The sequence below is a fragment of the Sander lucioperca genome, chromosome 1 (assembly GCF_008315115.2).
Source record: "Sander lucioperca isolate FBNREF2018 chromosome 1, SLUC_FBN_1.2, whole genome shotgun sequence".
In the NCBI taxonomy this organism is placed as follows: domain Eukaryota; kingdom Metazoa; phylum Chordata; class Actinopteri; order Perciformes; family Percidae; genus Sander; species Sander lucioperca.
The window spans coordinates 30,969,675-30,994,802 of record NC_050173.1 but is presented as its reverse complement, the minus strand read 5'-3'; the positions used below and the strand labels follow the sequence as shown (position 1 = coordinate 30,994,802).

The 25,128-nt window shown below is 41.4% G+C and overlaps 1 protein-coding gene across 1 annotated transcript; it reads left to right on the top strand.

Moving 5' to 3' along the window:
- The first annotated feature begins 8,991 nt into the window (after positions 1-8,991).
- Positions 8,992-18,251, top strand: LOC116052526 (phosphoethanolamine N-methyltransferase 3-like). The gene is made up of 11 exons (XM_031303294.2): positions 8,992-9,214; positions 9,408-9,563; positions 13,933-14,069; positions 14,298-14,449; positions 14,597-14,785; positions 15,835-15,924; positions 16,038-16,127; positions 16,216-16,338; positions 16,771-16,902; positions 17,859-17,975; positions 18,075-18,251. The coding sequence occupies exons 1-11, from the start codon at positions 9,009-9,011 to the stop codon at positions 18,183-18,185; spliced, it is 1,503 nt and encodes a 500-aa protein (XP_031159154.1). The 5' UTR covers positions 8,992-9,008; the 3' UTR covers positions 18,186-18,251.
- The last annotated feature ends 6,877 nt before the right edge of the window (positions 18,252-25,128 follow it).

The following is a 25,128-nucleotide window of genomic DNA, read 5'->3' as shown; positions in this document are numbered from 1 at the left end:
ACAATGACATAATGAACTGAAATTTTTATAAATGTTTTGTCATACTATACTATGACTTTTTGTCATTTTTATGACATACTATATTGTATTTTTAAATTTTTTTTGGCAAACTATGCTGTAACATTTTTATGACAAACTATACTATGACTTTTTTATGACATGCTATATACGATGACTTTTTGTGACATACTATACTAGGACTTTTTTATGACTTCATGACATACTTTGACTTTTTTACTTTTTATGACAAACTATACTATGAATTTTTGTGACATAGTAGGCTATGACTTTTATGACATACTATGACTTCTTTATGACTTAAAGACATACTTTACTATGACTTTTTTTTTTTTTACTTTTTATGACATACTATACTATAACGTTTTTATGTCTTTTTGTGACATACTATACTATCCCTTTTTTTGAACTTTTTTCGACATAATATATTATGACTTTTTTTCAACATGCTATACTCTGACTGTTTTTGACATACACATGACTTCTTTTTACTTTTTTCGCAATACGATACGATGCCTTTTTTATTATTTTTCAAACATAATCTACTATGACTTTTTTAAACTTTTTTTCAACATAATGTATCTACTATCACTTTTTAAACTTTTTTTTGACATACTATGCTATGACGTTTTTCTACTTTTTTCAACAAACCATACAATGACTTTTTTTTAAACATACTATACTATTACTTTTTCGACATACTATACTATGACTTTTTTCTACTTTTTTCAACAAACCATACTATGACTTTTTTTCAACATACTATTATATGACTTTTTGCGACATCCTATACAATTACTTTTTTTTTACCTTATTCGACATACTATACTATTACTTTTTTATTACTTTTTTCAACATACTATACTACGTCTTTTTTTCTACTTTTTTCGACATACTCTACTTTGACTTTTTGACATACTATACCATGACTTTTTTATGACTTTTTTCGACAGACTATACTGTGACTTTTTTTCAACATACTATACTATGACTTTTTATGACTTTTTATAACATACTACAGTATACTATGACTGTTTTAGGACTTTTTATGACATACTATACTATGACTTTTTCGACATACTATATTATGACTATTTTTTTTACTTTTCGTATACTAAGACTCTTTTTTCAACATACTATACTATAACTTTTTTTTTAAACTTTTTTCGACATACTATACTATGACTTTTTTTTCAAAATACTATACTATGACTTTTTCAACATACTATACTATGACTTTTTTTGTACTTTTTTAGAGATACTATACTATGACTTTTTTTGATACTATACTATTACTTTTTTTCAACTTTTTTTGACATACTATACAACGACTTTTTCAACATACTATACTATAAAATATTTCTACTTTTTTCAACAGACTATACTATGACTTTTTAAACTTTTTTTGATACATACTATACTATGACTTTTTTTTCAACATACTATACTATGACTTTTTCGACATACTATACTAAGACTTTTTTCGACATACTATACTATGACTATTTTCAACATACTATACTATGACTTTTTTTACGACTTTTTATAACATACTACAGTATACTATGACTGTTTTAGGACATAGTATACTATGACTTTTCTATGACTTTTTATGACATATGAATATTTTGATATACTATACTATGACGTTTTATGACATGCATACTCTATGACATACAATGCTATGATTCTTTTGATATACTATACCATGACTTTTTAATGACTTATTATCCATCCATCCATCCATCTTCGTCCGCTTATCCGGTCTCGGGTCGCGGGGGTAGCAGCTCCAGCAGGGGACCCCAAACTTCCCTTTCCCGAGCCACATTAACCAGCTCCGACTGGGGGATCCCGAGACGTTCCCAGGCCAGGTTGGAGATATAATCCCTCCACCTAGTCCTGGGTCTTCCCCGAGGCCTCCTCCCAGCTGGACGTGCCTGGAACACCTCCCTAGGGAGGCGCCCAGGGGGCATCCTTACCAGATGCCCGAACCACCTCAACTGGCTCCTTTCGACGCGAAGGAGCAGCGGCTCTACTCCGAGCTCCTCACGGATGACTGAGCTTCTCACCCTATCTCTAAGGGAGACACCAGCCACCCTCCTGAGGAAACCCATTTCGGCCGCTTGTACCCTGGATCTCGTTCTTTCGGTCATGACCCAACCTTCATGACCATAGGTGAGGGTAGGAACGAAAACTGACCGGTAGATCGAGAGCTTTGCTTTCTGGCTCAGCTCTCTTTTCGTCACAATGGTGCGATAAATTGAATGTAATACCGCACCCGCTGCGCCGATTCTCCGACCAATCTCCCGCTCCATTGTTCCCTCACTCGCGAACAAGACTCCAAGGTACTTGAACTCCTTCACTTGGGGTAAGGACTCATTCCCTACCTGGAGAAGGCACTCCATCGGTTTCCTGCTGAGAACCACGGCCTCCGATTTAGAGGTGCTGATCCTCATCCCAGCCGCTTCACACTCGGCTGCGAACCGATCCAGTGAGTGCTGAAGGTCACAGGCCGATGATGCCATCATGACCACATCATCTGCAAAAAGCAGCGATGAGATCCCCAGCCCACCGAACTGCAACCCCTCTCCACCCCGACTACGCCTCGATATCCTGTCCATAAATACTACAAACAGGATTGGTGACAAAGCGCAGCCCTGGCAGAGGCCAACTCTCACCTGAAACGAGTCCGACTTACTGCCGAGAACCCGGACACAGCTCTCGCTTTGGTTGTACAGAGATTAGATGGCCCTGAGAAGGGACCCCCTCACCCCATACTCCCGCAGCACCTCCCACAATATCTCCCGGGGGACCTGGTCATAGGCCTTCTCCAGATCCACAAAGCACATGTAGACCGGTTGGGCATACTCCCAGGCTCCCTCCAGGATCCTTGCGAGAGTAAAGATCTGGACCGTTGTTCCACGACCAGGACGGAATCCGCATTGTTCCTCTTCAACCTGAGGTTCGACTATCGACCGAACCCTCCTTTCCAGCACCTTGGAGAAGACTTTACCAGGGAGGCTGAGAAGTGTGTTACCCCTATAATTGGCACACACCCTCTGGTCCCCCTTTTTGAAAAGGGGAACCACCACCCCGGTCTGCCACTCCTTAGGCACCGTCCCAGACTTCCACGCAATGTTGAAGAGGCGTGTCAACCAAGACAACCCCTCCACACCCAGAGCTTTAAGCATTTCTGGACGGATCTCATCAATCCCTGGGGCTTTGCCACTGTGGAGTTGTTTAACTACCTCAGCAACTTCCACCAGGGAAATTGACGACAATCCCCCATCATCCTCCAGCTCTGCCTCTACCATAGAGGGCGTATTAGTCGGATTTAGGAGTTCCTCAAAGTGCTCCTTCCACCGCCCTATTACCTCCTCAGTTGAGGTCAACAGCGTCCCATCCTTACACAGCTTGGATGGTTCCCCGCTTCCCCCTCCTGAGGTGGCGAACGGTTTTCCAGAAGCACCTTGGTGCCGACTGAAAGTCCTTCTCCATGTCTTCTCCGAACTTTTCCCACACCCACTGCTTTGCCTCTTTTACGGCAGAGGCTGCAGCCCTTCAGGCCCTTCGGTACCTTGCCACTGCCTCCGGAGTCCTCTGGGATAACATATCCCGGAAAGACTCCTTCTTCAGTCGGACGGCTTCCCTGACCACCGGTGTCCACCACGGTGTTCGTGGGTTACCGCCCCTTGAGGCACCTAAGACCCTAAGACCACAGCTCCTCGCCGCAGCTTCAGCAATGGAAACTTTGAACATTGTCCACTCGGGTTCAATGCCCCCAGCCTACACAGGGATGCACGAAAAGCTCCGCCGGAGGTGTGAGTTGAAAGTCTGTCGGACAGGGGCCTCCTCCAGATGTTCCCAATTTACCCGCACTACCCGTTTGGGCTTACCAGGTCTGTCCAGAGTCTTCCCCCACCCCCTGACCCAACTCACCACCAGATGGTGATCGGTTGACAGCTCTGCCCCTCTCTTCACCCGAGTGTCCAAAACATACGGCCTCAGATCAGATGAAACGATTATAAAATCGATCATTGACCTTTGGCATAGGGTGCTCTGGTACCAAGTACACTTATGAGCATCCCTATGTTCGAACATGGTGTTCGTTATAGACAATCCATGACTAACACAAAGTCCAACAACAAACAACCACTCTGGTTTAGATCAGGGAGGCCGTTCCTCCCAATCACGCCTCTCCATGTGTCTCCATCATTGCCCACGTGCGCGTTGAAGTCCCCCAGCAGAACTATGGAGTCCCCCACTGGAGCCACATACAGGACTCCACTCAAGGTCTCCAAGAAGGCCGAATACTCCGAACTCTTGTTTGGTGCATATGCACAAACAACAGTCAGAGTTTTCCCCCCCACAATCCGCAGGCGTAGGGAGGCAACCCTCTCGTCCACCGGGGTAACTCCAACGTAGCGGTGCTCAGCCGGGGGCTTGTGAGTATCTCCACACCCGCCCGGCGCCTCACACCCTGGGCAACTCCGGAGAAGAAAAGAGTCCAACCCCTATCCAGGAGTATGGTTCCAGAACCGAGACTGTGCGTAGAGGTAAGCCCCACCAGATCTAACCGGTAGCGCTCCACCTCCCGCCCCAGTTCCGGCTCCTTCCCCCACAGAGAGGTGACATTCCACGTCCCCAGAGCCAGCGTCTGCTGCCCGGGTCTGGTCCGTCGAGGCCCATGACCTTCACTGCCACCCATGTGGCAGCGCACCCGACCCCAGCGGTTCCTCCCACAGGTGGTGGGCCCATGGGATGGAGAGATGGATGCCACGTAGCTTTTTTCGGGCTGTGCCCGGCTGGGCTCCATGGCAAACCCGGCCACCAGACGCTCGCTGACGAGCCCTCCATCTGGGCCTGGCTCCAGACGGGGGCCCCGGGCTTCCTCCGGGCAGGGTCACTCCATCTCTTCCTCGGTCACTCATAGGGTTTTTGAACCATTCTTTGTCTGGCCCCTCACCTGAGACCACTTTGCCTTGGGAGACCCTACCAGGAGCACAAAGCTCCAGACAACACAGCCCTCAGGTTCATAGGGACACACAAACCTCTCCACCACGATAAGGTGATGGTTCCCGGAGAGGTAATGACTTATTATGACATACTATATTATGACTTTTTTAACTACATAGGCCAACTATATTATCACTTTTTTAAAAAAATGTTATGACATACTATACTAAGACTTTTATGACTTTTTTGACATAATATACTGTGACTTTTTTAATGACTTTTTATCACATACTACTATGACTTCTATGACTTCTTATGACATACTTATACTATGACTTTTTAATGACTTTTTATGACATACTATATTTTGACTTTTTTAACTATATATTATGCTACGTTTTTTTAAAACTTTTTTTACATAATATACTATGACTTATTTTAATGACTTTTTATCACATACTATACTATGACTTCTATGACTTGTTATCACATACTATACTATGACTTTTCATGACATACTATATTATGACTTTTTGTTATGATAAATTTTTTATTATTTTTATATTTTTGAACATAGAACATACAGAACAAACAACTACAATCAAACAAGAACCAAAACCCTCTCCCACCCCCCACCCTCTGCGGTCTCGGGGAAAAACAAAACAAACCAATATACAAGAAAACAAAACAAAACAAAAATCACACCCTGCCTAGTTGCTCTCCTCTAATTCCTGTGGTGCCGAGGTCACCAGGACCAACACCCATGCTGCTGCGCCCCCCCACACCTGCAGAGAGCTCCAGCACAACCACGTCCAGGAAGCACGCCAACCACCGCTTTAAACAAAGCGAGCCACCACCTTCATGGCCATCCCGGACACTAATCCTCTCATAGGAGAATCAACAAGCCATTCAATGATTGGGTGCGTCTCAAGACTGCCCTCCTATGACACTCCATAATATCTTGGGGCTGATCCCAAGCGAAGACAATATTATGACTTTTTTAACAAAACATTTTATGACATACTATACTAGGACTTTTTATAACTTTTTTGATATATTATACTATGACTTTTTTTACTATGACTTTCTTATGGTATTTTATGACATACTATACTATGACTTTTATCGACATACTATACTATTACTTTTTTCGACATACTATACTATTACTTTGTATCGACATACTATACTATTACTTTTTATTACTTTTTTCGACATACTATACTATGACTCTTTTTTCGATATACTGTACTATACTTACTTTTTTCGACAGACTATAGTATGACTTTTAAACTTTTTTCGACATACTATATACTATGACTTTTTTCTACTTTTTTCGACATACTATACTATGACTTTTTTTTCGACATACTGTACTACACTATTACTTTTTTCGACATACTATACTATGACTTTTTTTCAAAATACTACTATACTATGACTTTTTCGACATACTATACTATGACTTTTCGCTATATAATATACTATGACTTCTTTTTACTTTTTTACATACTATACTGACTTTTTCCGACATACTATACTATGACTTTTTTATGACTTTTTTATGACATACTGTACTTTACAATACCTTTTATATTTTAATGACATACTAAACTATAACTTTTTACGACTTTTATAAGACGTACTATGCTACAACTTTTATGACATACTATATTTTGACTTTTTTAACTATATACTATTCTATTAATTTTTTAAAACTTTTTTATGACATACTATACTAAGACTTTTTATGACTTTTTTTTTACATAATATACTATGACTTATTTTAATGACTTTTTATCACATACTATACTATGACTTCTAGGACTCTAGGATAACTAGTCATACAACACTCAGCATGGCAACAACACCTGAGGAATCTATACTACTCAACCAAGCTGCAAAGAAGCTGCGCTGTGGCCGTGTGTGTGTGTGTGTGTGTGTGTGTGTGTGTATGACGGCCGGCCAGCGAGGTTGTCAAGCCCGCAGGCGCCGCTTGTTGAGTTTAACTCCGAAAAGGCAGTTAACCACAGGTTCCCGTTAATCTTATGGACATGTGTTGTGATATTTAAACAAACGATCCGTCAACGGCGAAATAAAAGCCTCTTATTTACGAGACCGGTCTGAGAGACCTCCAGCTTACAGCCGGGGTCTCCGAACGTGACTGTCCGAGCAATGAGCTAGGCCCCGGCTAGCACTCATTGCCTGCTAGTACTCGTTGCCTGCTCTGGTGGGATCATAGACTGTATATAGAATGGACCAACAGATCCCGTTGCTCTGGCGGAGACCAGTGAAGGCCATTAGAAGCACTTTTCCGGTGAGCGCCGAGCGTTACTGCGCAGCCTCCAACTGAGAGAGACAGCGTAAATGTGACATGAGCAACCTGTCTGAAAGTTGTAAGTGTTCTGGTAGCTGTGCCAAGAGAAATCTCAATCATTCCCAATCTTGCAGAGACGGAGAGCGTAGGTATATGTAAGGAGATAACATGGACACAGGCTAATTATTGCTAACTAAAATGCTAGTTAACATTAGTAATTACACTTAAACAGCTAATGTAAGTCGAAACTGCCTGCAAGCTTCTCCTGTATTATACGGTAATTCCTCTACTATGCGACAGTAAGTCCCGTGGTTATGACACAATCGTTAGCCTATTTTTACAAAAATGTCTGCTACGGAGCCATAACGTTACTTTAGAAATAAACGATGGACAAATAAAGTATTTAAACGCTTCAGATGTAAAGTTATTCGCTATCAAAGTGACGTCAAAATGAATGGCAGTCAATGGGATGGGGGGTGAGTGCTTGTTAGCATTAAAATGGCGCCATAGGAGGTACGCGTTGTGAGGAGAAGCTTACCCCCTTGGGTGGGATTGGTTATGTTTAGGCAAGAGGAGTGGGATTGGTTATGGTAAGGGTAAGAATGTCAGGGTTCCCTAATGAATATTCATGAGTCTTCCCCTACCATCCTACCAGCGTAGGTATATAAAAATAGGCTAACGATTGTGTCATAACCATGCGACTTTCGCATAGTAGAGGAATTACCGTAGAGTACAGGAGAAGCACGCAGGCAGTTTTGACTTACATTAGCTGTTTAAGTTTAATTACTAATATTAACTAGCATTTTAGTTAGCAATAATTAGCCTGTGTCCATGTTATCTCCTTACATACCTACGCTCTCCGTCTCTGCAAGATTCGGAATGATTGAGATTTCTCTTGGCACAGCTACCAGAAGACTTACAACTTTCAGACAAGTTGCTCACGTCACATCTATGTCTTCAAGCTCAGTTGGAGGCTGCGCAGTGCGGCAGAGTGCTCAGCCCTCACCGCAAAAGTGCTTCTAATTCACTTCACTGGTCTCCGTTGAAATCTGTGGGATCACTTGGTCCATTTCTTTAACTGTATGGTTCATACAAGTTACCAACCAATGCATCATGCATCTATAAGCTAAATACCACATCCATAGGAACAAATTCAGTGGTTCTAAATCATTCTTTTCTGGTTTTATGACTGAGTTTATAAATTGCATTGATTCAATTAAGTACTCAAAAAATACTAAGGCCGTAAGAACTCTGGATCTATATGAGTCGTGTGTGACCTCAAAGGTTTATTAATAAGGGTTTTTTTCTTTTATTTTTTTAAAACTTTTTCTCTGCCTACCAGCTTGTCCACTAGGCCTATTGTGACTGTGGCTGTACCCCTGTATGTGTATCTGATGTAATTGTATGTCATTTGTTCTGTGTATTTTGTGTTGTATTTGTCTGTAATGATCTGTATGTATAAATTAAAAAAAAAAATGCATTGTGCAGGCAATGACTGTACACGATCTGTGCTGCCTGCACAATCTGTCATGCACATGCACGTCTTGCGCATGCGCATGAGGATCGTGCAGACAGCACAGATCGTGTACTGACAGGCAGCACAGAATGTGTACCGACAGCATACTTGGTAAAATGGGCGTGTCAAGAACATTTCCGGGAATCTTAACTGTTCTTGGTGAAATGCTTGTGTATTGGGACAGTACTTTGGCAACACGAGATGACATTTCACAGGGACACAAGAGCACAAGTCAATAGAAGAACACAGAATGAGTTTTGGAAAGAGCACTCCAAGGCTGCCACAGTGGAGGAGATGATGCTGGACTCTCGTGCCAGGGAGCTGACCCAACATGAGCTCCCCGAGATCCTGTCCGTACTGCCCAGCCTGGCTGGATCCAGAGTGCTGGAACTGGGAGCTGGCATCGGGTGAGCATGCATTAGACTGTCTGTAGTAGTGGATGTGTGTGAGCAGCTTGTTCAGGATTTCCATTTAATTTAGGGGCCTGAAGCAAAAGGCAGATTCAACTCAAATTCAGGGGATCAGATTAAGTTTTTGATGTTGTGTTGGAGAATTAAACTAGTAAACTAGATAGATTTATACTGACGTGTGTCTCTGCAGTCGTTTCACCAGCCACCTGCTGACCAAGGCTGGCCATGTGACGGCTGTGGACTTCATGGAAAGCTTTGTGGAGAGGAACAGGCAGGACAATGGTCACCATAGCAACGCTACCTTCATCCAAGCTGATGTCACAAAGCTGGATATCCCCCAAAACAGGTGTGTGTTAAACTGTATTTATATAGCGCCTTTTAACACCTCTCACCCCCTACATGAGACTGTGAGTTCTCTGAGCAGCTCCTTCAGCAGCAGACTGCTGCACCCTCAGTGCAAGAAGGAGTGCTACCGCAGGTCCTTCATTCCAGCAGCAGTCAGACTCTTTAATATAACATCATAATGTAGCACTGCTAACTGTTTCTGCAATATGAGCCATCACTGGACAATATTCTGCACTATGCGTATTTATTTATTTATCACTCTGTGCAATATGTCATATCTATTCACCAGCACCTTACTCATCTGTATATATGTCTATATGTTTATATACTGTCTGTTTACAACAATGTACACACATCAGAATAACACAAATACACATTAAGTAGACATAGGAGAAAAATATACAAATATATATACATAAAGTATATGAACAAGAAAATTGAATCAGTTATACAGTCATGGCCAAAAGTGTTGGCACCCCTGAAAGTTTTCCAGAAAATCAAGTATTTCTCACAGAAAAGTATTGCATTAACACATGTTTTGCTATACACGTTTATTCTCTTTGTGTGTATTGGAACAAAACAAAAAAAAGAAGGAAAAAAAGCAAATTGGACATAATTGCACACAAAACTCCAAAAATGGGCTGGACAAAATTATTGGCACCCTTTCAAAATTGTGGATAAATAAGATTGTTTCAAACATGTGATGCTCCTTTAAACTCACCTGGGGCAAGTAACAGGTGTGGGCAATATAAAAATCACACCTGAAAGCAGATAAAAAGGAGAGAAGTTGACTTAGTCTGTGCATTGTGTGTCTGTGTGTACCACACTAAGCATGGACAACAGAAAGAGGAGAAGAGAACTGTCTGAGGACTTGAGAACCAAAATTGTGGAAAAATATCAACAATCTGAAGCTTACAAGTCCATCTCCAGAGATCTAGATGTTCCTTTGTCCACAGTGCGCAGCATTATCAAGAAGTTTGCAACCCATGGCACTGTAGCTAATCTCCCTGGACGTGGACAGAAGAGAAAAATTGAGGAAAGGTTGCAACGCAGGATAGTCCGGATGGTGGATAAGCAGCCCCAAACAAGTTCCAAAGAAATTCAAGCTGTCCTGCAGGCTCAGGGTTCATCAGTGTCAGCATGAACTATCCGTCAACATTTGAATGAAATGGAACGCTATGGCAGGAGACCCAGGAGGACCCCACTGCTGACACAGAGACATAAAAAAGCAAGACTACAGTTTGCCAAAATGTACTTGAGTAAGCCAAAATCCTTCTGGGAAAACGTTTTGTGGACAGATGAGACCAAGATAGAGCTTTTTGGTAAAGCACATCATTCTACTTTACCGAAAACGGAATGAGGCCTACAAAGAAAAGAACACAGTACCTACAGTCAAATATGGTGGAGGTTCAAAGATGTTTTGGGGTTGTTTTGCTGCCTCTGGCACTGGGTGCCTTGACTGTGTGCAAGGCATCATGAAATCTGAGGATTACCAAAGGATTTTGGGTCGCAATGTAGGGCCCAGTGTCTGGGCCCTACATTGGCTGGGTTTGCGTCCGAGATCGTGGGTCTTCCAGCAGGACAATGACCCCAAACATACTTCAAAAAGCACACAGAAATGGATGGCAAAAAAGCGCTGGAGAGTTCTGAAGTGGCCAGCAATGAGTCCAGATCTAAATCCCATTGAACAGATCTTAAAATTGCTGTTGGGAAAAGGCGCCCTTCCAATATGAGAGACCTGGAGCAGTTTGCAAAGGAAGAGTGGTCCAAAATTCCAGGTGAGAGGTGTAAGAAGCTTACTGATGGTTATAGGAAGCGATTGATTTCAGTTATTTTTTCCAAAGGGTGTGCAACCAAATATTAAGTTAAGGGTGCCAATAATTTTGTCCAGCCCATTTTTGGAGTTTTGTGTGCAATTATGTCCAATTTGCTTTTTTTCCTTCTTTTTTTTGTTTTGTTCCAATACACACAAAGGGAATAAACATGTGTATAGCAAAACATGTGTTAATGCAATACTTTTCTGTGAGAAATACTTGATTTTCTGGAAAAATTTCAGGGGTGACAACACTTTTGGCCATGACTGTATAACTGATTCAATTTTCTTGTTCATATACTTTATGTATATATATTTATATATTTTTCTTCTATGTCTACTTAATGTGTATTTGTGTTATTCTGATGTGTGTACATTGTTTCTTTTTTTTCTTTTGAGCTGCTGTAACACAGGAATTTCCCCAGTGTGGGATTAATAAAGTCTATCTTATCTTATCTTATCTTAGTACAACATTGCAATACAAGGTGAACAATACAGCAATACAATGCAAATAAATTTAAAATAAAAACAAATTGATGAAGATTAAGAGAATGCTAAGCTAAAAAGGTAAGTTTTAAAGTTCTTTTTAAAGGTATTAACAGACTGTGACGCCCTCGGTTCTTCTGGTAGGGTATTCCAGAGGCGAGGACTATAGACACTAAATACCGCCTGCCTGTAGTTCTTTGTCCTCACTCAGGGAACAATTAAATGAGCTAATGTCAGAGGACCTGAGTGATCTAAGGCGAGCATATGTTGAGAGCATGTCTGACAGGTATTCAGGTGCTAGTCCATTGAGTGATTTAAACACCAAAGAAGGATCTTAAAGTCTATTCTAAAACTAAGATGCAGCCAATGAAGGGACTTTAGGAGGGGTGTAGTCTATATCCTTGACGTTCCACCTCTGGGATTGCTCCGTAGCTGACGGAAATTCAGCCGGATTTCACTCATTTAGGCCGGCTGTCCGTTGCCTTGGGCTTCCTTTGTGTTGGCATTTTAAACTCCGGTCGATTTATGAGGACTATGGTTAACCTTTTCTCAAATCTCTGCAAGGTAAATCCAGACAGCTAGCTAGACTATCTGTCCAATCTGAGTTTGCCGTTGCACGACTAAAGCAACTTTTGAATGTACACGTTCCACCAAAACAAGTTCCACCCTGAGTTTATTTATAACTTTCTTAGGTAGACCAGAGAGGACAGCATTGCAGTAATCAAGCCTGTTGGTGATAAAAGCATGCATGAGTCTCTCAGTATCTGCCTGGGAGAGAAACGGCTGCACTTCAACAATATTTCTCTGGTGACAAAAGGCCATTTTAGTATGAATCCCTCATGTGATATTCAAAATTTAAATCTGGGTCTGTTAGGATAGCTGTTCTTTAAGAAACACTTTATATCTTCAATGTTTAGCCATGCAGTGCTCTAGGGATGGCAGTACTGGTCAGTCCACCACTTTGGACCAGACTGAAAACTCTCAACAACTATTAGATGGACTGCAAGTTGGTTCGGACATTGATTGTCAGCAGACGATAAAGCCTACAGACTTTGATGGTCCCCTGACTTTTCCTGTAGCGCCACCATGAGGTTGACATTTGTGATTTTTGCTGAAATGCTTCAACAAATGGACGGAATTTGGTACAGACATTGATGCTCGTAGCCGACGGAAATTCCACGGGATTTCACTCATTTAGGCCGGATGTCCGTTGCCTTGGGCTTCCTTTGTGTTGGCATTTTTTTTAAGATCAATTTTTTATATTTTTAAACATACAGAACAGACAAACACAATTGAACAAGAACAAAAACAACCCTCTCCCACCCCCCACCCTCTGCGGTCTCGAGGAAAGAAAAACAAACAAATAAACAAAAAACTAAAACAGAAATCACACCTAGTCACTCTCCTCTAATTCTTGTGATGCTGAGGTCATTAGGACTGATACTTGTGCTGCTGCGTTTTTCCATAAGTCTATAGTCGATGATTTGGCATTGTTAATCCTTGCTGTAGAGAGCTCCAGCATAACTAGATCTAACATAATCAACATAATCTGTTCTTTAAGAAACACTTTATATCTTCAATGTTTAGCCATGCAGTGCTCTAGGGATGGCAGTACTGGTCAGTCCACCACTTTGGACCAGACTGAAAACTCTCAACAACTATTAGATGGACTGCAAGTTGGTTCGGACATTGATTGTCAGCAGACGATAAAGCCTACAGACTTTGATGGTCCCCTGACTTTTCCTGTAGCGCCACCATGAGGTTGACATTTGTGATTTTTGCTGAAATGCTTCGACAAAATTCCACAACGTATGAAGCTGTGCACGTGGTGTGAGATTCTATGACAATGTTGTGGACTCTCACTCCACGTGCACAGCTTTACATGTTGTCGGATTAAAGCAGGCAGCAAGCCATGCATTCTGATGGAGGATGAATGATGAACATAGGATCCACTGGCTATCAGATCATACATAGGATATTTCCAATCTCTGCGCTGAAACCAGACCGGCTTTATTTAAACAATTTCAGCTTTTTAATATATTTTAATGTTTCCATTCATTGTTCCCCTCAGCATTGACTTTGTCTTTTCCAACTGGCTGCTGATGTACCTGAGCGACACAGAGCTAAAGTCCTTTATAGAGAAGACACTGGGCTGGCTGCGGCCCGGTGGCTTCTTTTTCTTCAGAGAGTCCTGCAACCACCGGTCAGGTACTTAGCTAACAATAAAACGTCTACATCTCTCTTATGAATAATAATGGTTTACACATTAATGAGAACTGAATCTGACTCAAGAAATGTAAATAGGGACATTTGCTCTTTCTTTCTCATTTGCTCTGTCTTTCTCAGTTGATTATGAATGTTCAGCAACAGTAGCCAATATCTCTTTCAAAAGCAAATGGTGAAGGATTTTGTTTTAACTTGCGACGTTCTACCAAGGTGACTCCAAGAGGGACTTTAACCCCACTTGCTACCGCACTGAGGCACAATACAGCCACCTGGTATCATCACTACAAGTGGAGGTGCCAGAGGGGGGCCAAAAGTTTGGTTTCGACATTGTGTTGAAAAAGAAAGTTCAGGCCTATGTTGAGGTAGGCATTTAAGTCTTCTAGTAGAACCTTGGGTATACAATTGAACATGGCAGTGTGAGATGTAGCTGCAAGGATGTGTAGTTAACCGTCTCGTCTCTTCCCTCCTCCATCTACTTCTCCATCCTTTTTGTCCTCCTCCTTTTCCAGATGAAAAATAATCAGAATCAGATCTGCTGGCTTCTGGAGAAGGTTCCCCGCTCCTCGAGCACCCAGAACGGATTCAACACCTTTCAGCAGTTCCTGGACAACCAGCAGTACACCAACCGCGGCATCCTGCGCTACGAGAAGATGTTTGGGGCTGGTTACGTCAGCACAGTGGGGCCCAGCACCACCAAGGTAGGAATAAAGGAAGGAATCAATGAATAAATGTTTCTTATAAAAGGATACAATAAGAATACTGAACAAAGCGAGTAAAGTGAAAAACAAGCAAGCAAATAACTTATGTGAAGTTGATAATGTTCGCAACAGATGATAGAATAAATGTCTAAATGACTTCCACTCAGGTCCACCAGTTGAAATCCCGGTCCCGATTGAAATATCTCAAAAACTATTGGATGGATTGCCATGAAATTTAACCGTTAACTCTTTATCTCGAGGCACCATCAGTCAAAATTCCAATTTGTCCAATACTTTGGTTTACGAACAATTACCAGCTAAACTAATAATAGCACTCCCATCATCCTCAGCTGTACTTTGTGTCGTATGAAATTTTTGCATGCCAACATGCTAAACTAAGATGATGATCATGTTATAAACATTATACCTGCTTAACATCGGCATGTTAGCATTTTCCGTAGCATGATGACATTAGCATTTAGCTGAAAGCCCCACTGTTCCTAAACACAGCCTAAGAGTTGAAAGTGTGGCTGTAGACTCTAATCCGAAATTATACTGTCCGCTGGGATCTGCGTGACGTTAATGTCGTCATCAGAGGGTGTGCGCCTAGGCTCTGTGCGGACGTCTGCGTTGTGCCACTTTTTTTGTGCCTGTACACTCTGCAACAAGTGGAAGCGTAGCGATCTACTGCGCATGTGTGGAACGCGTCCTCCAAGCAGATAGTATAAACAGAGCTACTGTGCGACCGCCGTGTACGCATCTGTTCCGGAGTATAATCAAGCCTTTAGTCTTGCTAACAAATGGCCTTTATTGTAGCAGCTTTATCAGGGATAAATGTTTCTGTTCTATTTTTTTGTTGGGGAAGCTGTGCTTTCTTTCTATAATGCACCCTCTCTCCATGCCACATGAGTAAACTTGTGCCAAACAGACTTCAGACCTGAGAGTGTTTTATTCAACATTATTTGATATATATATATAACATAAATATTACATATTTCCATGACTAAGAAAAGTGACATATGACTCGTATCCTTTTTTTGTGCTGACAGGAGTTTGTGGACCTGCTGAACCTGAAGCCTGGACAGAAGGTTCTAGATGTTGGCTGTGGCATTGGTGGAGGAGACTTTTACATGGCAAAGGTAAGAGCCAAGGAATCTAACATACTGTAGTTAGGGTGATGCTTATAATGATGATAGAGGGATTTTATAATGATTGAAACTACAGCGAAGCTGATGATTATGTTACTTTTCAGACCTTTGGAGTGGAGGTGCTTGGCCTGGATTTGTCAAACAACATGGTGGACATCGCCATGGAGAGGGCGATCACGGAGAAGCTGCCATCAGTATGTCTAAATGTTCCTTTGTCCAATTAGTTTAAATACTGGATACACGGATAACAGTTTTAAATAATGTGCATGCGCTCTACCTCAGGTCCAGTTTGAGGTGGCTGATGCCACTAAGAGGTCGTTCCCAGAAGGTTCCTTTGATGTGATCTACAGCAGAGACACAATCCTGCACATAGATGACAAACTGGCCCTCTTCAAACGCTTCCATGTGAGCATTTTCTCATACTTTAAACGGTAGCATTACGCAGTGGTGGCTAGCCCATAGAAGGTGCCAGGGCAATGCCCCTCCTGCTCTACATCAAATTTAATTTAGTTAGGGAGGGGGAGTATGTTTAGTTCAGTTCAATATGAGCTGTTGTGTACATTATAGTAACACACATTTTTTTCAGTGTTGCCGGTTATATTGTTTATCAGCAGAAAGTCTGCTTAATTTTTGTCATATCCCCCCTGAAATAAATTCCACCAGTGGCCCGTGGCATTAAGTCATTTCATTGATTTCCAAAAAACAACTGAAAAGAAAGACTTTTATGTCATACAGTATACTGTACATATTTCATTGGGAAACTTGTGCCTTTTCAGTGACTTTATCCGGTCTAACTTTTCTGCCTTGTTTTTCATTCTCCGTGTTCTTTGTATCCAGTCATGGTTAAAGCCAGGTGGAAAGTTGCTCATCAGTGATTACTGCTGCGGGGAGAAGCCCTGGACACCGGTGTTTGAGGCCTACGTCAAACAGAGAGGCTATGTTCTCTATACACCCTCACAGTATGGCAAGGTAAATATTCAGTAGACCCTACTTATGTAATAGTTTGTAAAAGGGCTACACTGCCCTATGGGGAGCTAAAACCCTTTGGTCCTCTTTACCAATATCTGACGAGGCGATTGGCACACAAATTATTGCCGAGCACAGTGTCTCTTTGTACACTGTATCATCCAATATACAAATTAAGTGATATGTCTCATGTTTCTTTTTTCCTCATTTCCTGTTATCTTTGTACACTACTAATAAATGCATACAATTCCCTAAATAAAAAATGCACAATGATCCTTTAACTGTTTGGCCGGTGTACATAAAACAAGCCGCAGGAAATTCCGGCGGGTGCATGTCTTTTCGCCGATGTCGTTTCCTTCCGCTTTCTTTGTGTTGGAATTTTAAACTCCAGGGGATTTATGAGGACTATGGTTAACTGCTCCTCAGATCTCTGCAGGGTAAATTCAGACAGCTAGCTAGACTATCTGTCCAATCTGAGTTTTCTGTTGCACGACTAAAACAACTTTTGAACGTACACGTTCCACCAAAACAAGTTCCTTCCCGAGGCTATTTTGCAGAGGCTCCATGTGGAGCTTAGCGCCGCCCATGACGATTGTGATTGGTTTGAAGAAATGCCAATAAACCAGAGCACATTTTTCTCCCATCCCGGAATGCTGTGTGGACTAGCCAGACTAGCCTTTGTCTGGCAAAGTGAGACTACCAAGTCCCTAAACAAGCCTGTCATGTTTAGATGTTTGTCTGCCCACCAGACAGATATGTTAAGGGTTTGCTGCTTTTCAGTGAAGACTTTGTGAAACAACCAGATTTGCTTATTGGGTAACTCTTCTGTACAGACAGCCCAAATGTACAAAAAGTGTGACTGTGCGCTCTGTGGATGTGTTGCTAATGTATTACTACTGTCCATCAGCTTGTGGTGCTGTTCCCACTCTACTTCACCCCTTCTGTCTCTTCTCCTGTAGTTCCTCCAGGATGCTGGTTTCTGCAATGTTTGCTCAGAAGACCGGACAGCCCAGTTTATCCAGATGATAAAGACAGAGCTGCAGAGAGCTGAAGTCATCAAGGATGAATTCATTCAGGTTAGCATGCACACCCTTTCAACCTAAGGACACTAACTGAACCTAAAGTTATCTCTTCTTTGGATGAGTGCTCATCATACCTGTTTCTGTCCTCTGCAGGAATTCTCTGAAGAGGACTATTTTGCAATAGTAAATGGATGGAGTGAAAAACTGGAACGTTCCAACAGTGGAGACCAACGATGGGGACTCTTTTATGCGACAAGGGATTGAGTGATTGCACTAAGAATTGAGAAGACAATAAAAGAAAAGAAAAAAGTTTTTCTTTCCTTATTTCCATATTGTCGATGCTTTTGCCTGATGAATTGTTTGTTTAAAAAAATATGGTTTATTTTTTCATTTATGATTAAAAGTAATTTGTGAAGAAAACATGCAGCATTTGTTAAACCTGAAAGTTACAGCAGCAATTAAAAACATGATCACAGTATTACAATATTGACATGTTATTGATATGATGTAACAAAGGATAAAGCATTTAGATATCTTATTTTGATAAAAATTAAGTTGGTTCTTATAGGAATATACTGCAAAATTAGCACCCTAAATTCATCATCTCACAAAATATGAAAAATGAAAAGGAACTGGTTTACTGGAACGATTTAGTCTGCCAGCAGAGTCAAAAGGTTCAGAACTTGCCTGACCTGTTTGGCTCCATGACTACCACACCGCCACAGCCGCACAGTGTAAAAAAGGCCTACATACAGTGATGGAATCACTTTCTCGTCAGGCAGGCTGCTCAACAGGACATTCTGTCCTCCTGTCTTACCTAATTAATCTGTCAAACTTGTGTTGTGAGCTCATGAAGTGTCAGCATAAATCTCCTCTGTGAAGTGCAATTATCAGGAAACCTAGAAAGGACCTTATTATAAGGCTTGTGTCTTCTGAAACATGTAACTAATTACCAAATTTGTCATTTTAATTAACACACAAGACAGAACTGTTGAATTCCTGTATGCTCTTGTTGAATGTTTACCATTATCTAATTGTCCAAACATTCCTGTCTGTGAAGCTTTGGAATGACAATTCTGGTGAAAACTTTCTTTGCTACAATGCTAAAGGACCAGCCTTTTGGTCGCAGATATGTTTGTTCTTCTTTGTTGGATTTAGCTGTTTGTTGAAAGCTCAGGCAATGTTCAGGCATGGGGGCAGAAAGATGCACATATCATGTTGTGATATTTTGCAGTCTTTTGACAACAGCGCAACTAAGCGTTGTTAGCATCAAAATGGCGCCATAGGAGCTACGCGTTGTGAGGAGAGGCTTACCCTCTTGGTTACTGGTTGCACGGCATTCGTCGTTCGACTGCTCATGACTGTATTCCCAAGATGGCGGCCGCCTGTATACGAGAATGCTACTGTCTTTCTAAACTATCTTTTTAATAAACTGTCTGTACATTTACAAAGTTCTCAATGCTTCAGTTTATATGTAGGGACCCTCATTATGCTACTGTGGAAGTGTGATGCTATTTTGTTAATGGTATAGAAATAGCGATATGTTTTTACTTTCCAAGTGCCCCGAATACAAGCGGTGTAAGCTAATCAGCGGTTCACGCTAGCTTGTTTCAAGCTACAAACACATTCGATTAGCATGAAAACATGTCCCAGAGAACGGTCGACTCGGTACACGTGTTATTAACCCCTAGATTCGTTTTGCGTCGGAATTGTCCTTTAAGACCTCTCTTCTGCATTTCGAATGGCTTTGGTAATGCCAACATTTATAAACTCTTACTTATATTTTCGTTTCGACATCATGTTCATTAATATGTAAATATTTATATCATTATATGATTTCACATGACAAAGAAATAAATTGATTGTTGCACACGCTCAACAGTGAGGGAATCAGTCACACTGAACGCTACCTCAGCCACAGAGCATGAACACGTTTTCAGGTTCACGAGAAGAGAGAGAAGCGTGAGGGGGGTTAAACAATCCAGCACACAGGATCTGAGCTGAATAGACTAGCGTGGCAAAAGACAACACTGGGGGGACCTCTAGCTCACCCAGTAAGCGCGTGCGCCGTATCTAGGCTGAGGGCTTTGCAGCGGCCCGGGTTCGAATCCGACCTGCGGCCCTTTGCTGCGTGTCATCCCCCATCTCTCTCCCACCTTTCCTGTCTATCCACTGTCACTCTGAAATAAAGGGAAAACAATCCCAACTCAAAGTGCACAAATAAACATATACATAATGAGATATACATAAGCACAAACATTTGAAACAGAAAATACGACAGGTCATAAAAGAGAGAGAAAAACAAACAAAACAGTAGATTTAAAAGACTTCAAAAGCATAGAAGTATAGGAATGACTTTAGGGTAAGCAATGGCAAACAGAAACGTTTTAAGCCTCAATTTAAAAGGGTTGGGGCAGATCTCAAGTGTTCTGGACGTTTACTCCAGATCTGCGGGGCATAGTAACTGAAAGCTGCTTCAGCATGTTTGGTTCTGACCCTGTGGGCGGTGTGCAAGCTTGTCCCAGGTGATCTTAGAGCTCTGGGTGGCTCGTAACAGAGCAGCATATCAGACATGTATTTTGGCTCTTTACTAGAGTGACATGAATTTAATTGACAACAAGTTTGATAATCTATTAATTCTTTAAGTGTATAAATAAGATAAATGCTAAACATTTCACCATCGGCCATCGGCGTGTATGGGAATGGTTTCAAGTCTGGTTCCATGCGTCTGGGCCGCGACGCACTCATCTTCACCAAGAACGGCGGCTGCCAGACTGTTGGAATGCTGTCTCAGACCTACCTGGAAAACATCAAGGCCCAGGCCGTCATTGTCCCCATTGTTCCCTTCAACCAACAAACCAATATCCTTCATGAAACAATAAGGCATGGGAAATAAAAAAATAAGACAGGTATCTTTAGGTCTGGTTCTGACATAACAACACCCCTTTTCTGTCTCTACAGTTATGTTCTTTAGGTCCAGTAGATCATATCTAACCAATGTAAAGGCTGATATTTATGGTGGTAGTCTTGTATGTTTGTGGTAATTATAGTATAGCATAGCAATACTAGTACAGCAAATACATATAGTGTATAATTACAGTAAATGATTGTACTGCTGTTTTAGTATAAGTATGGTACTGATTTATTGATGTGCAAGAATCACAAAAGACTCTTAAAGAATTATGCCACTTTTCCACTGCATGGTACGACTCGACTCACTCTTTTTTAGTTTTTCCATTAGCAAAAGTTGTGGATAGTACCTAGTACTATTTTAGGTACCATCTCGGTCGAGGTACCAAGGGAGCTGAGCCGATACTAGAAGACGGAGTTAAAACGTTCCTGTTTGGTTGTCGATGAAAGGACTAAGCGAGTGCGAAGATGATGTCACGGCAGCGCCGTTTCTTTGACGATCAGCTGAGAATCCCACCTAAAATATCCGCATTTGAAAACAAAACAAAAAAGTACTGGTACAATAAAAAGTAAAGTGCGTCGAGCAGAGCAGTACCATACAGTGGAATCACGGCAATAGTCTGTCAACAAAGTCGGTAGAGTTTGCCCAGTTAAAATAAAATAATAAAATAAAATAAAAGTATAGATGTTCATATTTTTTTTAGCACTTCTCATCAATGTTGGCTTACAAGTTTCGATTGAAAGTTCATTCATGGATACAGAGTTTGTCCTCAATATTTAGGCTTGTTAGGACAGTTAGAGCCTGAGAGAGTTTTTAGTGTTGGTAGTTAAGATGGGGGTTAGAGTACAAGTGGGAAGAGATTTAGTGGTTGTGGTTAAGGTTTGGGTAAGCGCCTACAGAAATACAAGTTGTAGTGGAAGTTTTTCTTGTTAGCAGCAGGAGTGCGTATCAAAAACACCAGATGAAACAAATAAGGACGATTTGTGGATTAAACCAAAGTTTGGTCTTTGAGTATTTATTTACATTTGCAAATGCAGAGAAAACTGTTTCACAAGTACTCATGGCACATCTGAAAGGGTCTTCTGACCCAGCTAGAAAACCATATATCTATATAGTAAGAACTCACTTAAACCACCCCTCCTCTAGGATAAGTTTAGCAGCTACGCAGATGAAAAAACACCACAAACAGTCACAATGACTTTACTACCTTTCCCCTCTGACCCTGCTCTCTACTTAGCCTAAACACCTGTTAAAGCAAGAGACAGAAGGAGATACAGTTCAAAATGTTATGGCCCTTTTCCCCCTTATCTGCTAAAGGTAAACAGTAGGAACGCTGAGTTCCAAAAAGAGAAGGATATTCTCAACTAGGCCAGAGTTTACGATGCCAGTTGCTTCTTCTCTTGGAGTCTCTAAGTCTATAACAAAATTAAAGATTATTAGGAAACCCCTGTAAAGTATATAAGAGAATCTTGTAAGATATCAAACTATAATGTTAAAATAAAATTCCCATTACAAAGTCCAATGCAGACGTGTGTGTGTGTGTGTGTGTGTGTGTGTGTGTGTGTGTGTGTGTGTGTGTGTGTGTGTGTGTGTGTGTGTGTGTGTGAAGCATGAAAGGGTACTTCTTCACTACCGGAGGAGTACCTGTGGTTTTGTAGTAACACTAACCCAGTTTCCTTTTAAAGCCATGTTCAAATTGTTGTTCGTAAATCCCATCTCTATTTTGACAATCTTCGTCATATCTGATTTTACATAATCACGACTCAACTTTATGCAAAAGTAGTCAGTCCATCACACCGGGCTCGAGAAACTCAGATCAAACTGTCCACCTAGTCAGTGTTGATCAAATACAAAGATTCTGTTGCTAATTGACCGAAGTTGGAGAAACAGCCTTTCTTTTTCTGTCTATGGAAACAGCTAGCTAACACGATCCTTACCTAGCTACTGCGCATGTGTGACTACAAACAAAGATAGTACAGAAGAAGAGATGTCTCACTCTGTAGCTGAAACAGAGACCTGAACACAGAGTGAAAAGAGGGTCTGCAGCAGTGAGAGAGCTGTGCAGTACAACAAAAATACAGTGTTTTTTGAAAATTAAACCATGTAAACCTATTCTGGTACAACCTTAAAATGCAATTATGAACCTGAAAATGAGCATAATATGGGAGCTTTAAAGCCCGGAGTTTGCATTTTGGCCGTCGCCATCTTAGTATTTTGGAGCCAGAAGTGACCATATTTGGACAAGAGGGCGGAGCTGGGGAGGATGGCTGCGGTGTGCCTACTACTATTTTTCCATTGCTTCCCTACTTTCCTAGTAACAGATAATTTGAATAGCAATCGGATTGGAGACAAAACAACCAATCAGAAATGATCTACTCCAATTTTCTGATTGGCTATAATTGTGGCACACTGTAACTCCTTCAGAGCTCAGGTGTCCAAGGGTTTGGGAGAAAAAAAGAGCACGGAATCAGAGAGAGGGCAAATAAGTCAAACTGAGTGAGAGCCAGTTCAATTATCGGAGTTATAAAAACTTTAATTTGGAGTTAAACCTCTCCATATTTTGAGTATGTGCTCCTCTCGGCTCATTCATTTCTTTTTATTCCTGCAGAGAGCAGCCCAAAAGCAGAAAACGAGAAAAATCATTGGTTTGTAAAACGTTAGAAACTTTATGCAACCTTACTATTGATAAAGGTCCCAGTGTGCTGTTTTTCTATACAACTCCTGGATATATTGTGTATATTTTAAGTGTGCTTGGTTGTTTGTGTTGCAGAACGAAGTGGCTGAACATCAAATCCTCTCGCGCAGTTCATCAGAGCCGAGCCAGTCCACCTTCCAGCACACACACACGCCTGATCACATAAGAACAGCAGGTCGATGCCACACAGAGGAAAACACACCAGAGCAGACAGGCCCAGATCACCTGGCATAACATCATACAGACACAGACGTATATGATGATGCACATGGAGTCACACACATGCAACAGAAGCCCCTTAAAAGAGCCACAGTCATTAAAGACAAGACACAAGTCATACATGTGGAAAATGAGACAAATGATCACAGGCTTGAAGATAAAGAGAGAGACAAAAAGAAAGACACAAACATGAAGCCATTGGAAAGAGAAGAGAACACATACACATTAAGGTGGGTTATGCTGCATGTGTACTGTGTGTATGCTCAGACTTGTGAAAAATCGTCCTTAAAGATATTTTCACCAGTGTATTTTACAGTAGTGCCATCTTTTCAACGGCATTTTTTAAGTTTTACGGGTTTTTCTCCTCCTTTTTAGCCATTATTTGTTCATTCATTTCAGTTCCCAATGAAAAACTTGCAGAGACTATCACAAAGATGTGTTGTCAGTGTGTGGTAATGCAGTTGGAAGCTGGAACTGTTTCTGAAACTTTCCACGTTCAGGAGATAAAGGACACTCCAATGGGGACGGCTGACTGATGACTGAGACATTTCTTTTTAACTATGTCTGTTTAGTTATCAGCAGTCTTCAGGGTGTGTTTAATGCTTTTACTAAAATCTCTGATATTAAAGTGCCTTTGTACAAAAACCAGAGTTCTCCCTCCACAGATGATCTAAACCTGACCCTGTTAACCCTTTTCATTCCAGAGTAAGTTAGTTATTTTCCCATTTAAAAAAAAAGAAATTGATTAACTGAAGGGTCAGTAAGTTGTAGGTGAGGTGCCATCTTTACATCTCTTTCAGCCAGAAACCCCTGACACTAACATGGAGAATTGTCAGAGCTGTCTTTGTTTTCAGCTGCATTATCTCACAATAATAATAATAGAACTTTGTCAACAAAATGAAGCCCATGAAATGCTCAGTGTTATGGATTACCTGTCTCAAGGATGCTTAAAGTGTATGTGACATGCAGTCGCCGGGTCCGTCGTCAATGACTACCCTTCTTCTGCTTCTGACCCATGCTCACTTCCGGTGGAATCTAGGAGTTCACTGCAGCAACAACCACCTAGTACTAGCACCCCCTGCTGTCCCATTCCTGTACTGACAACAAATAGGAAGAATCGATTACTTCGAGCCCATGGGCAGGGGCGCTGCCAGGAATTTTGGGCCCCATGACAAAAAATCAAATTGGGCTCCCTCTGCGCAGCTGTTGTCACCACATCTCTAGGACCTAACTGTCCCATCAAAAGCTTTACATAACTCTAATTAAAGGCTTGCAACTGTCTTGCTTCTTGTAGTTCAATACAGTTAATATTGTCTGTATCTTACATGCAGGCTCAGGTAAGCTATTCGCTGTTTCCAACTGTCCAGCATCCAGTACAGACA

Bases quoted from the DNA above. Each gene is read 5' to 3' on its own strand.
- LOC116052526 (XM_031303294.2), top strand. From the start codon at position 9,009: ATGACATTTCACAGGGACACAAGAGCACAAGTCAATAGAAGAACACAG. The intron at 9,564-13,932 runs GTGTGTGTTAAA...TGTTCCCCTCAG, and splicing joins CTGGATATCCCCCAAAACAG to CATTGACTTTGTCTTTTCCA. The intron at 14,450-14,596 runs GTAGGCATTTAA...CTCCTTTTCCAG, and splicing joins AAGTTCAGGCCTATGTTGAG to ATGAAAAATAATCAGAATCA.